A 15,843-nucleotide genomic window follows, 5' to 3' on the forward strand; every position below is an offset into this window, starting at 1 on the left:
CCATTCTTGCAGTGAATATAATACTAGAACGCCATAAACAGGAATAAATATATACGACATTCCTCTGATTTTAAATGAGTTAGTGAAAGGGCAGAACCCTCAATTGCATGCTACATTTATTTACAGGAGGGAATATTTTGAAATGTTGGTACTTTTATCACAGCAATAGCTCCTCATCACAAAGGCATCTAAAATAAGTTTTCGTCCAAATATGGTCTAAACTTTAAGTACCGTTTGTTGATCATTCATAATTTAGACTATTGAAAAAGGGAAATTCTTCACAAGCTTACAGTACTGCAATAAGACATAGTGGTGATACACTTTTGCAATTGTAATCGAAGTTCTGTCATGAAAATGAACAGCCAACAACAAAATCAATACATTAAAACTAACCTTATAATTTTGTGCCATCATGAACTCTCTTCAGATTTATGAAAAATGAAATGTTCACTATGATATCATATGTTTTTTAGTGTGTTGACCTTCTCCTGAATCCTACGGTTTAACTATTAAACATCGATGTCTTATTCGAATATATGCTTCCGTAATATGTTGACAAATCAGAAAGTCAACCCACGTGTTTCTTAGGGTGAACCTGTTTTTTTTCGAAGAAAGGTATACAAGTACCAATGTAAGTTCATAGGGACTGATATTTGATGACCAAGGAAGTGTTATATGTCTGAAAACAGTGATGTATCTGTTTTGACGGATATAAATTATAATGATCTGTCCAAATCAGCTGTTCGAGCATAGTTGATTTATATCAAGTGTTTTTTAATCATTTGTGATCAATATTCAGTTCTTAGAAATTAAATGTCAAATTTAAATCTGACAATTGATGTGATAGACGTTTTAAATATAATTAACATTTATTAAAACAACTTATTTGATAAGCATTTTTTTATAAATTTAATGAAATCTTTCCATAAAAATTACATTTAGATGTGAAAATGAACCGCCAACATCAAATACATTGCAGTGATACTAACCTTGTCATTTTGTGTCATCATGTTCCCTCTTCAAATGTACGGTTAAACGGGATAAAATGGGATGTTCAGTATAACATGTATAATATCGTACGTTTTTTAGTTTATTGACCGGTAAAACATCGATGTTCTTTTAAAAATAAATGCTTCCGTTATCTGTTTGAGAAATTAGAAATCGCCTACATGTATCTCAAGGCAAATCTGTTCATTTCGAATCATTCGACTCATGTCCACCGTTCAATATGTAAATGCCAGAAGGAATATAATACAACTGTAAGTTAATAAGGATAGATGTTTTTAATCAAAATGAAGTATTATATTTATTAAAACAATTATTGAGAAGGAGCTTTTTACCATATGTGCAGTTGATTGTCTTTTTATTAATTTTTGGTTTCTTTCCATGGTAATGTCAGTTTGATTTCTATTGATGACTTTCGAATGTGAATAAACTAAATGTCTAGGCCTGCATCTTACAATATATCAGTCGATTTGTTTGTTTGTTCATTTGACTGTTTTCTTATGAAACCATGCAATCATACCGACATAACTATATCCATTTGACAATGTATCACATTTATCAACTTCAAACATTTCAAATCCAAGCATGTTTAATAATCTTAAGTTGTGCATAGCTGTATGGACAAAATAGACTTGAAGATAAATCTTTATCAAAGGTCAAGTGAAAGAATTGAAACCTAAACCTCGACTTATCAATGGAGAATTCTAAAATGGGTATGATTTAAACAATGTCAATTACGAATCACTGACTATTGAGATAATGACCTTTCGCTGATACAGCCCTTGGATGGTGTAAACTTCCCAAAATAACGTGTATGGTGTAATGGTGTATGGCATATGGTGCAATGGTAGAAGGTGTATGGTGCTATGGTGTATGGTGTAAGGGGAATGGTGTAATGGTGTATGGTGCTATGGTGTGATTGTGTAACGTGCGATCGGGAATGGTGTGAATGAATAGTGTACGACATTTCATTGGTTGAAACCGAAGTTCATTTTATTTTAATTTTTCGGATTGTAAACATAAACAATAATAATAATCCTATTGTTCTTTTTTCCCAGTAAAGCAAATTACTTTACTCGTTAGACTCTATGTCATATATATTTAATATACACATATTAAAAAATCTTTTTTTTTCATATTCTTATTTACATTAAACAATGGCTTTAAAATTACACACTTGTGATCACATGCAGTTATCATAAAAGAAAGGATTTTATTTTAACTAGAAGGCGGATAGAAAGGTTATCCACGCATCGGAACAGTATTATTATATCACGGGTTATCAACATCATTTTTAAAGTTGCTTCGTTCCCCACTTTTGACAGTCTCTTTATAAATATCTTATCGTCATTCACCTATGTTTGCCTTGGATTTACGATTCTGTTTTCCAAAAAATGTTCAAAGGAAAATTGTACAGTGTTATTGCACATAAGGTGTTGTATAATTATGAACAATCTCGTCAATTTCGTTAGATTTGTCTTTACGGATTATAAATGATATATTGAACGTCCGAAAAAATATACTTATGTGAAACGGAATGAAATATTTGCCACTTGATATTTAGCCACCAACAAAATCAACCAACCGACATAATATACTAACAGTATACTTTTCCTAGAAGAGAACTTCTCATACTTTTCATTATAAAGTACAAATGAAATCTGTCATGTCAGTCACACTGTTGGATGATGAGGTGGAATAGTTTTATTATACAAACCATCCTGAACTACTGAGTTTAAATCATCACACCTCAGCAAGCACGACTAATTTATGCGCAGACCAACCCATCACACAATAGCCCAAAAGGAATCTGTGATGTACCCGTCCATATTCAGAAGTCATGGAAGTGGGAAATACAGATACTGATACTGACTTTAGTGACAGTTTTATATAACGAATACAGAGATGAAATGCTGGCACTCTAAATTAAAGCGGACAAGAATTTGTTATCATTGTATTGCAATGTTGCTGTCATTTGTATTATACAATCCATCCTGACATCAAAATATTGCTGATTTACTATGCGGCTATATAGATTTACATAATAAAGTGCAAATATGGTCAGTTTTGGTTGATACTTTAAAATAGTTTTGTTATATGAGTCAGCCTGAGGTATCAAAACTACTGAAATTTTCTTGTGACACAATATTTTGAATAAAAAGAGGACATGCTGGCAATCTAGATTGATGGGGACAAATTTGTGTTGTCATTGTATTGCAATGTTGCTGTCATTTGTATAATGCAATCCATTCTGACAACAAAATATTGCTGATTTACTATGCGGCTATATAGATTTACATAATAATAAAATGCAAATATGGTCAGTTTTGGTTGATTCGTTTAAATAATTTTGTTATACGAGTCAGCCTGAGGTATCAAAACTACTGAAAGTTTGTTGCGTGACAATATTTTGAATAAAAAGAGGACATGCTGGCTATCTAGATTGATGGGAATAAATTTTTGTTGTCATTGTATTGCAATGTTGCTGTCATTTGTATTATACAATCCATCCTGACATCAAAATATTGCTGATTTACTATGTTGCTATATAGATATACATAATAATGTGCAAATATGGTCAGTTTTTGTTGATGCGTTTAAATAATTTTGTTATACTAGTCAGCCTTAGGTATCAAAATTACTGAAATTTTGTTGCGAGACAATATTTTGAATAAAAAGAGGACATGCTGGCAATCTTAATTGATGGGGATAATTTTTGTTGTCATTGTGTTGCAATGTTGCTGTCATTTGTATAATGCAACCCATTCTGACAATAAAATATAGCTGCTTTACTATGTGGCTATATAGATATAAATAATATTAAAAGTGCAAATATGGTCAGTTTTGGTTGATGCTTTAAAATAATTTTGTTATACAAGTCAGCCTGAAGTATCAAAACTACTGAAATTTTCTTACGAGACAATATTTTGAATAAAAAGAGGACATGCTGGCTATCTAGATTGATGGGGACAAATTTTTGTTGTCATTGTATTGCAATGTTGCTGTCATTTGTATTATACAATCCATCCTGACATCAAAATATTGCTGATTTACTATGCGGCTATATAGATATACATAATAAAGTGCAAATATGGTCAGTTTTTGTTGATGCGTTTAAATAATTTTGTTATACTAGTCAGCCTTAGGTATCAAAATTACTGAAAAATTGTTGCGAGACAATATTTTAATTAAAAAGAGGGCATGCTGGCTATCTAAATTGATGGGTATATTTTTTGTCGTCATTGTGTTGCAATGTTGCTGTCATTTGTATTATACAATCCATTCTGACATCAAAATATTACTGATTTACTATGCAGCTATATAGATTTACATGATAAAGTGCAAATATGGTCAGTTTTGGTTGATGCTTTAAAATAATTTTGTTATACGAGTCAGCCTGAGGTATCAAAACTACTGAAATTTTCTTGCGAGACAATATTTTGAATAAAAGAGGTCATGTTGGCTATCTAGATTGATCAGGACAAATTTTTGTTGTCATTGTATTGCACTGTTGCTGTCATTTGTGTTATACAATCCATCCTGACAACAAGATATTGCTGATTTACTATGTGGCTTTATAGATATACATAATAAAGTGCAAATATGGTCAGTTTTTGTTGATGCGTTAAAATAATTTTGTTATACGAGTCAACCTGAGGTATCAAAACTACTGAAATTTTGTTGCGAGACAATATATTGAATAAAAAGAGGACATGCTGGCAATCTAGATTGATGGGGACAAATTTTTGTCATTGTACATGTTGTTTTGCAATGTTGCTGTCATTTGTATTATAGAATCCACCCTGACATCAAAATATTGCTGATTTACTATGCGGCTATATAGATCTATATAATAAAGTGAAAATATTATGGTCAGTTTTGGTTGATGAGTTAAATAATTTTGTTATATGAGTCAGCCTGAGGTATCAAAATTACTGAAATTTTGTAGCGAGACAATATTTTTAATAAAAGGAGGGCAAAAATATTTCCAAATTTTTTAACCCTATATAAATTAACAGATTGACACACTCCCCATTTCCATTCTCAATTTTATAATTATAAGTGCAAATATGGTCAGTTTTGGTTGATGCTTAAAATAATTTTGTTGTACATGTTGTACATGTACCAGTCATCCTGAAGTATTCATTTTTGGCATTGTTTGTCGATTTTATCTGAAAACCAAGTTTATAAGATTTACGATACATGTTAAAACCGATAATAATAGCATTGTAACCAATATCGTTTTTAATTTATAGATAGGCAGATCGCGGATAAATTTGCATTACAAGCAAAGTTTTATGCGTACTTTATTTACAAATACATGTATATATATTTAATCTGTATTGTTTATATAACCATCATAGGCATGACCACGGAGATTTTAATTTTATACATTAATTTACAATATTGTGATCAAAATTCGTTTTTTAAATCAAATAAATAATTTTGTAGTCGCACGCTTTCTTTGAAATTTAATTGCATTATGGGTAATTTCGGATCGTGTAGATAGAATGGGGAATGGTGTATGGTGTAATGTGTAAGGTGTATGGTGCAAAGGTGTAACGTGTATGGTGTAATGGCACAAGGTGTATGGTGTAATGGTGTATGGTGAATGGTGTAATGGTGTATGGTGTGAGTGGGAAGTTTACACCATCCAAGGACTGTAAACATTTCACCCGTAGTAGTATCAACCAAAATAGGACCTATAGAAGCCGACTTTGTCAAGGTGTAGACATTTGTTATTTGATATCACAAAAGACAATACTATCGTTAGAATGTTTTTCCGTAAAGAGAAAACTGAATGTATTTGTTATTTTTCCAGTTTATTATTTGAATCATCAATGCATATCCAATATGAAAAGAAAGATATAAGATATGATTACTAGTGAGGAAACAGTGTTCGTTGTCAGTTTTTTTTTTGTTTTTTTTTTTTTGGTTTTATGAGTTTGTTTGTCCCTCTGGTATCTTTTGTCTCTCTTTTAAAGACAGATCGACCAGTTCGTATGCTTTTTACATCTTTCACGCTAACACCGCATAACCGTAGACTTATCTCAGAGATATCTCAGTTGTTCTTGTCATCGCCACTCCTTCGCAACCGTAAACGATACTGACAAATACGTTTTTTTGGCAAAATGCTTATAACATCTTCAGGATTTCGAATACAAATATGACCAGAGTAATCCTGATATTCCATACGAAAGTTATTTCTCCTAATTTCTATGATGTAATCGATATGTTTCTATATCTTGTAATCATTAATTGATAGATATCTAGAGCCCTCATATTTATAGTCCAGGAACAACAAAAAAAAGAAAACGAGGCCAAGGTAGTCTTTTTTATTTTGACATTGGCTTCATATGCTTTTATTCAGAAAGAGATATAGACACATCAATTTAACAAATAATTAGTCGCAAATGTTATAATTTGAATAACAGTATTTGTCAAATTGATATCCGACATTTTTTTTGCGGTTTCAATGCCCCTGAAATTATTTAATCTACATATTACCTAATTACAACTTTAAATGTTACAGCATATCAAAGTTTATATGTATCTAATATAAATCGATCAATCAACCAAGGTCCGTTTATCGTCGACGAACTCGCCCCATCCCGCCCCCGGTATGTTTGAGTTACCACAATTATATTAGAATTAAAATTGCCTTCTGTTCTGTGGTGTTTTTGAAAAATGCAATCCGACACATGTATAACTTTCTGAAAGAGAAATCTGCTGCAATTTTCATGTTTTTTATTTTCCCCAAAAAAAAAATCGAAAAACGTTTTATTTAATTACTATCATGATAATTGAATTTTTTTTTGGGGCATGCACTGAATAAAGACTCTAAGCCAGGGACAAGAGCTCTTCAATTTAGATGTAAATGAATAAGAAAATATAATCTCGTTAGCATTATGAATACTGGCCAGATCTGGGCTGAAAAATAAAAAAAAAATCAATGCAATTCAAATCACTCTCTTGTTCTTAGCTATTAGTGGTATCCTACATTTAAATTTCTAAACATGCACTAAGCACATACACTGGCATAACAATGGTGAAATAGGTTCATTTTCTCAAACAAAAAAAGATTAATTTGTAATTTAGTATCACGAGAAACAAAGACACAAAACATGTATTATCAAACATCAATTATGTGTAGTAACTAAAATCAATAGTTAGTGTGTTATTCCATCAATACTCATGTTGTCGTGTTGACAAACTCTCTTAAAAAGACTTCAAGTAGACCATCATTTTGCCTTTGATATCGATACTTCGTGACGTCATAATCACACCATCTTCGAATAGAATACGAAATATGCAGGTGATTTCAACAAAAGTTATAATCTACTAGTAGACACGGTTGCTCCACAAAATTAAGAGAAATAAAAGTGCATACAACAAAAACATAGAACATGAATCACTGGGGTCATTATTATAGAATGAAGACATTACTTAAGGAAGATGCAAGGATATTTTATTTAAAGAGAACAGCAATGTTAGTACAAACCTTGTAATAAGTCTAATTCGGTGAGTAACATTTGTGAAAAGGGACGGGCTTGTTGTTACGACATTAGGAACATATCCACTACAATCTGTGAAACGGATATTCTACAACGGTCAACCACATCGCGATGGGGATGATTTCAACTTCAGCACTCGAAACTCTTAGTTTGATATGCCCATGTATACATTCAAAAGTGCAAACTACAGAGTTCGCAAAGAAAATTAAACTATTATACTGAATTTCAAGTTTATGTATAAGAATGCTTCATACATATTACACAAGGGAGATAACTAAGCAAAAATCTGAAAGTTTTAATCCCGTTCTTTTGTAAAGACAATATCAATCAGCTTAACATTAGTGATAGTCAAACTACTGTATATCCAATAATATTTATTTTTTCTCGATAACATGTGTTTTACATTTTTATATTTCTGTCAAAAGGCCAAAGTTAATAGTTTGTTATTTAACGAAAATGAAACGAGCCAAATCAATTTAACCAAGATGTTTGGTACCACCTGAATATCAAGTTACAATTAAAATATTGCTACATATTATGTCAATATATTTTCCTGATCCTTCTTCTCTGTCTCTTTTTGCACTTTATACAATACAAAGAACAGATATAATCATGGTATCTGCTGGAACAGCCGTATCTACAAATAAAAAGAACAAAATGTATTCCTAAATATGACGCTTATGTATGAGGTGCTCAGAACCAGGAGTAAATTTGCTAAAAACTTCGGAATAACCTCACACATTTTTACACTTCTACGTGGATAAAAATATTACTGTCATGCTTTAATTAAACAGTGAAAAGGTGTAATCTTTGAAACGTCAAGTGAAGTTTCAGGGATAAATATAGCTTCTTTTCAAAAGAAGATCTTTCTGTTTGACTGTTTTCAGAGTCTTCTTTTACAAAATTTATGAACGACTTTGTGTTTTTATTTACAGATGATGTATCTTAAAGGGCCATTTTTTAAATTAAACTAAGTTATACAAATTCGTTCAATCAATCTAAAACACATTAATGAAACATCTGAATAGTGTTAAAATGACGCATGTGTATAGTTTTGCAAGGAGAAAATGATTAACATTGTATTTTCTCTGATATTTTGAGAGATTTAGCATTGACTTCTAATTCACAGCTTTAAATGCTGGGTGGGAAGAATAGTCATCTGTACATTTTTTTGAATGGTGGTTGTCATTGCTGATGAAAAAATATTAATGATTTGTAAAGAGGTTTCATGGTGCATTTTAGTGACCATTCATTGTACATATCATTATCGAGTGTATCTTGTAGAGTGAAGAACTTGAAAATAAGGAGATGTTGTATGATTGGCAATGAGAAAACTATCCACCAAACTTCAAAGAAGTGAATGTAAGCAATCACGTGCAACCGTACGGGCTTCAATAATAAGAAAACATTCATACTGTATGGTCGGCTTATCATTTTTGTTTATACAGTTAAGCTTTGGTTGAACTCCCAAGCCGAAAGAATAAATCTAGCCTGTTGAAAAATTCCTCGTCAGTAAAAACAGTAATTTACTGTGGTTTTAGTGTTAAAAATTTATTAGAAAGACTAATAATCACATATTGACTTACCTAATTAGACTTATCACAGGGTTTTTTTTTTACATTAACAACACGACAAGTGAAGTGAAGCAGGATCTCCTCTCCCTTCCAGAGCACATGAGATCACTCCCGGTTTTTGGTAGGGTTCTTATGGCTCAGTCTTTGGTTCACTATGGTGTGTTTTGTATAGTTTTTATATTTTAGTCTTTTTATCTATTTTGCCATTGTTTTGTAAATACATTTTCGACTTATGAGTTTGAATGTTCCTTTGACATCTTTCAACTCTCTGTCACTATATGCATTCACACTCAAGTCAACATTGGTACAATCAGAAAGAAGACACGGTTGATAAAATTCAAAAAAGACTTTTCTTGTATCCTAATATTTGATACTACTGAAACATGTCGCTAGTTGGTTGAGACACGGACAAATCGTATCAGTCAACCATTTTGTGATCGATTGATTGTGTGTAACTCGCTTTACGTCAAATGGCAAATAGTGCATTTTTAGTACGAAAAAAAATGAATGACGGGAAGTTTGGAATGACAATTGAAAAAATGGAATAGTGGATAGGGATAGGAGTTTTATTAGCCTTTGAACACGCCCATACAGTCCGATTGAAGAGTTGTTCCAAGTATTCTCAACTCGAATTGTAATCTGACATTCAGCAGTGAGGAATAGTAGTATTGAAAAAGGGACATATGAGCTAAGGGTGTTTTAATGTTTAATAATGATAAGCTCAACAAACTAAATTAGTTCGAACTTTAAATGCAAGCTTACCATTGGTCCAGTTTCTAGGTGTGAAGTTTTTGGTGTACAGGAAAAGTGGAATGGCTCCTTTCTTTTCCCATGGACAAGAAGGAGTTTGATCAATAACAACAAACCATCCATCATCTCCTGGACATCCATGATAACTTTTATTTACAAAAAACTTGCGCCGTGAATTTCTGAAGAAATAATCAGATATCAACTTGATCACATTTAAAATTAATGTTTACCTGTATATGATAATATAAATTATTTCCAGTGCCTGAGGGAGATATGAAGATGTGTTCACCCAAGCACATTCATATTTCATGAAAGCATCGCCCGATGGAACTATATCTTTTCGAGGGTGAAAACATCTTCATATCTCAATAAGCCAATTGAAAATGAATGTTTTATTCCACTACCTATACTTTTTTCCTTCCTGAACATTATTCTTTATCTTATCCGCTTCTTTTTGTTTTTGTAACTAAACACTACATGAAGAATGATAATCAAAACTAAACATAATCTATTCATTATAATTCCTTTTTTTCTTTTAGACCTGAATTAATTTTGAAAACGAAATTACTTTACAATCTCTAAAAATATTTAAAACGTTATTTAAATATTAACGCACGTAATGTTGTATACGGAAGTTCCGAGGGGAATATGATACTCAGAGGGTAATATAAAGTTTTGTTCGACGTCATGTGGCATAGTCTCGTCCAATCAATTGTTGATTTCGCTATCAATATTAATAAGCAGTGCAATAACATCATTTGAGATAACTTAATTTGACACAATGTAAAACATTGTAAAATATTATATAGTATATGATATTATATGGTATGATGTATAGTATAATATTACATTACTTAATTGTATCTTTAGCAATATATTAAAAATTATCATAGAATGCATGATATACAGTTAGTGATAAAGTTTTAATATTTAGAAATAAATGTACAGCAAGGGAGAATAATTGTAATTAGTTATATAACCGACAATAACGTTCTTATGTGCAGTTTGCAAACATTTCACTTGCCAATTGGAAATAATACAACTTTTTAGCAAAAAATACAAATATAACTACTGACCTAACAACAAAGTTGATTGCATGGATAATGGTTATATTTTTTCGTTTACTGTATGCCTATAGTCATGCAATCATTAAAACTCTCTTGATCATTACAAGTATAATTATTGCCGTTTTAATCTGTTCTCTTTAAAACGACTCTGAATCAACAAGTCGGTGTAAGTACATGTTTTTGATACCGTCAACATGGTCATGTATTGTTCCTGCATGTATCAAGAATATTTTATTGTCAATTTACTCCTATTTCCTTACCATGTTTACTGTATACAAAATAAGTGTTAGTCATTAAAATAAACTATTAGTAAATTATTTACCCAGTTATTGAAAAGAAGTTAAATGTACTGCAGGATTCCAAGTCATTAAAACTACTGTCTGCTAGATTTGCTCTACTAAACCAGTTCATCTTATCTGTATGTCTGCCATTAAAGGACATCCATGCAACAACATGATTATTCTTGAAAAATTCTATTTTCACCTGTGAACATTAAAATAAACAAACACAAAAAAATTAAAAATTAAATGCTACGTCATAGTAAAATGTCGTTGGTTATTTTGTTATTGTTTGTACAACAGATAATTTAGTTAACCTACATGTCTATAAACTTATCTTTCGTATTGAAAAGAATTAAAACAAACAATATTAAACACCATGTTCAAGCCTTGGGCTTCGTCTTTATGTAATTGGTGCCTTTGTTGTTCGGTATTTGTTATAGATATAGAGCTGGAACTTCTTTCTTTGTTTCTTTAGTTATATCTGTTATCAAATACAAGTTACCGTCTTTATATTTGCAGTACCCCAATTATCGATAATTCTATTTCTTAAATGGCGGCTTGTGCCCTGATTAACGAACGATGTTGGTAGATCGTTACACAATGCCTGGTTTTTCCATGCTTCAAGAACGGGCTTTCCATTTCCGGAAAATGCTATAAACACAGGAAACCAAACTAAAATGTAAAAGTTTTTATTTCACATTTCATGTCAGATAAAATATCGTATGATATAAATGTTTAAGAAGGACATTTCTATAGTAATGTGCCTTTAATAAAAAAAAAAGATGTTGTTTATCGTCTTAATAACGTGTTATATTATTCTTTTATTTGTCTTAAATATTATTACTTTTACTGTTTAGTCTGGTTTTTTTTTTTTTTTTTGGTGATATCCTTTAGACGTGACTCTAAACTTATTTATCCATCAATGTGTTATTCTTATTACTTATACACCCCGTCATTGTGTTATTGTTCTATGACAAGTTGTGCATTCTTGTCTTTCATTTTTGCTTATGTGCTTTGTTTATATGCCATTTTGTGTTAACTTTCTTTATTACATATGACTTGGCTCTGTACTTATACATCCCGTAATTATGTTCTTGTGGTATTGTAAATTTTTGTATTCTTGTCTTTCATTTTTGAATACATTATGCTTTGTCTATATGCCTTTTTGTGCTTCTTTGTTACATATTTGTTTGTTTTCGTAGTGATGAAGATTATAACACAATGTTGACTGCTGTTCCTCTTTTTTTGACATTTTTATCAACTGTGTGTGTTTGTTTTGTACGCACATCGTTGTCAATATAACGGAATTTGATGCTACTTTCATACAAGTGAGACGTTTAGCTAGTTATAAAACCAGGTTTAATCAACCATTGTGTACATTACAAAATGCCTGTACCAAGTCAGGAATATGACATTTGTTATCAATTCGTTTGATGTGTTTGATTAGGGACTTTCCATTTTGAATTTTCCTCGGAGTTCAGTATTTTTGTGATTTTACTTTTTAAATGCTTCATAAAACTACCAGCACTAACATGTATATAGTTCTTACCTTCTGTTGTGCTGACACTTTCGTGAACAACAAGCAAAACCAGAACTAAGATACACATGGTCATTTCAGCATTCGGTTTCATACTATATCATGAAAAAAAATATTATTAAAATAGCTACATTATGCATTTATAAGCATATTTTCAAAATAAATTACATTATTAACAAATAAAACGTAAGAATATTGTTATTAGTATATAATAGAATAGAACAAATTATATAAGGTAGGGTTATATGAAACATTACAAACATAAGCTCTATAGAACTTTTTGCCGACACTTTTTTTTTTGTGATCTGTTTTAGTTATTTGTTTGCGTTATATTACACTAGTAGCAAGATTTCAGTCTGAAACGGTCATTTTGGTCTGATCAAGTCTGAATCAACTGAATTTACCGCTAGGGAAAAACGTTAAGACTTTTTAAGACTTTCAGACGCTGTTCAGATATGTCGTGTTCAGTCCGTTCATTCATGTCAAGATAAACAAGACAGAAGGCTCTAGCTGTTAAACAAGATATGTTAAGACGGTTTTAGACGAATTCAGACCAAACATAAAAAGTAATGTTCAAAATTTTCAGATCGGGTTAAGATCCGTTTAGTGTGTCAGAATGATATTAGGAGTTACGCCCCTTCATGTGGATGATACATTTTAATTATAAAAAAATTACAATATAAATGCTAGAATGAAAAACGTATATTTTTAATAATTAAACATAAAATCATTGGTTGACGTTTTATTTCTGTTGGTCTTTTTTTAAGAGATTAGTGATTTTGTTTTGTTGAGGAAATAACTTATTCGCCTATAACTGTTTATGATTTTATTTTATTTTTTATTTTCTGATGTTAATTTATGTATTTATCTACTTATTCTTTGAAAAGAAGTAATTGCAAATTTTAAACATAACATTATCAAAAGAGTGAAAACACCTTATAAATTTCATGCGTCTGAAGCACGTTTCTGGATTTAACTTCATCGGGAACGATAAACGTAAATACAAATATGTTTTATGTCAGATAATTTATATCGTTAATTTCGTTATCTTTCGATACTTTCCTCTAAAACTTAATAATTACTTCGTGGCATTTAGTAATAATTCCCCGTGCGTGTTATTCTTTTTATATTTGGACAACCGTCTTCTTTTTTTTTTTTTTTGCTTTTATTTCGTAGTGATGCGTAGTCACCAAGGCCGCATCAGGGAACCATGTCTCCGAGTGCAGTTAATATTCTGAAAACTGCAACTTAGACCGTGACGAGACAATAAAACTATAAATAACATACCATCGGAAAGAAGAAGATGTTGATGGGAGGGGGCGGGGAGGAGGTTACAGAATAGAGAATGAGTGGCAATAAATATAAAGAATAGAGAAAATGGATAAAAAAAAATAAAGAATAGAGAATAATAAGGTGCTTGAATATAAAGAATTGATAATAATAGACAAAAAGTTTAAAGAATAGAGAAAATCGGCATAAAAAATTAAAGAATAAAGAACTAGAGGCTCTAAAGAGCCTGTGTCGCTCACCTTGGTCTATGTGCATATTAAACAATGGACACAGATGGATTCATGACAAAATTGTGTTTTGGTGATGGTGATGTGTTTGTAGATCTTACTTTACTGAACATTCTTGCTCCTTACTATTATCTCTATCTATAATGAACTTGGCCCAGTAGTTACAGTGGAAAATATTTTGTAAAAATTTACAAAAATTTACAAAATTTATGAAAATTGTAAAAAATTGACTATAAAGGGCAATAACTCCTTAAGGGGTCAATTGACAATTTTGGTCATGTTGACTTATTTGTAGATCTAACTTTGCTGTACATTATTGCTGTTTACAGTTTATCTCTATCTATAATAATATTCAAGATAATAACCAAAAGCTGCAAAATTTTCTTAAAATTACCATTTCAGGGGCAGCAACCCAACAACATGTTGCCTGATTGGTCTGAAAATTTCAGGGCAGATAGATCTTGACCTAATGAACAATTTTATACCATCAGATTTGCTCTAAATGCTTTGGTTTCAGAGATATGAGCCAAAAACTGCATTTTACCCTATGTATTATTTTTTTGCCATGTCGGCCATCTTGGTTTGCGGGCAGGGTCATCGGACACATTTTTTAAACTAGATACCCTAATGATGATTGTGGACAATTTTGGTTAAATTTGTCTTAGTAGTTTCAGAGGAGAAGATTTTTGTAAAAGATTACAAAAATTTACGAAAAATGGTTAAAAATTGACTATAAAGGGCAATTACTCCTTAAGGGGTCAACTGACCATTTTGGTCAAGTTGACTTATTTGTAGATCATACTTTGCTGAACATTATTGCTGTTTACAGTTTATCTCTATCTATAATAATATTCAAGATAATAACCAAAAACGGCAAAATTTCCTGAAAATTACCAATTCAGGGGCAGCAACCCAACAATGGGTTGTCTGATTCATCTGAAAATTTCAGGGCAGATAGATCTTGACCTGATAAACAATTTTACCCCATGTCAGATTTGCTCTTAATGCTTTGGTTTCAGAGATTTAAGCCAAAATCTACATTTTACCCCTATGTTCTATTTTTAGCCATGGCGGCCATCTTGGTTGGTTGGCGGGGTCATCGGACACATTTTTTAAACTAGATACCCCAATGATGATTGTGGCCAAGTTTAATCAAATTTGGCCCAGTAGTTTCAGAGGAGAAGATTTTTGTAAAAGTTTACGGACGACGGACGACGGACGACGGACGCAGGACGACGGACGCAGGACGACGGACGACGGACGCAAAGTGATGAGAAAAGCTCACTTGACCTTTCAGGTCAGGTGAGCTAAAAAAAGGACCCCCTCCAGATCCTCATAGAAGTTTTCGTTAAAACAATACAACCTAATTTAAGTTCAGCATCTAGTATATATCCTTGTAAATGCGTTAATCCTTTCTTTCATTTTAATAACAATTTTATTTAATATAAAATAATTATGTATTTATTTGTTTATTCAAGTTGCACTATAGCAAATAATTCTTCTTCGCCTTTTTCTTCCTATAATAGTAATAAATGTATTCGTTATTTAATATTTTCTGTCAATAAAGATTGAATTCGATGGCACGTGCCACTAATCA

General features: G+C 31.4%; 1 protein-coding gene across 5 annotated transcripts in view; it reads right to left on the reverse strand.

Moving 5' to 3' along the window:
- Nucleotides 1-7,881: 7,881 nt before the first annotated feature.
- LOC127716014 (uncharacterized) overlaps nucleotides 7,882-15,843 on the reverse strand; it is a 42,775-nt gene continuing 34,813 nt past the window's right edge. For all 5 annotated transcript variants that reach the window (XM_052222126.1, XM_052222129.1, XM_052222127.1 and 2 more), the window contains exons 2-6: nucleotides 12,742-12,824; nucleotides 11,695-11,864; nucleotides 11,234-11,394; nucleotides 9,857-10,023; nucleotides 7,882-8,157 (exon numbers count right to left, since the gene is read on the reverse strand). In XM_052222126.1, the coding sequence (XP_052078086.1) occupies nucleotides 8,105-8,157; nucleotides 9,857-10,023; nucleotides 11,234-11,394; nucleotides 11,695-11,864; nucleotides 12,742-12,824 (634 nt within the window). In that variant the 3' untranslated portion in view covers nucleotides 7,882-8,104. The remainder of the gene's footprint in view (nucleotides 8,158-9,856; nucleotides 10,024-11,233; nucleotides 11,395-11,694; nucleotides 11,865-12,741; nucleotides 12,825-15,843) is intronic.

This window comes from Mytilus californianus, unplaced genomic scaffold (genome assembly GCF_021869535.1).
Source record: "Mytilus californianus isolate M0D057914Y unplaced genomic scaffold, xbMytCali1.0.p SCAF_9, whole genome shotgun sequence".
In the NCBI taxonomy this organism is placed as follows: domain Eukaryota; kingdom Metazoa; phylum Mollusca; class Bivalvia; order Mytilida; family Mytilidae; genus Mytilus; species Mytilus californianus.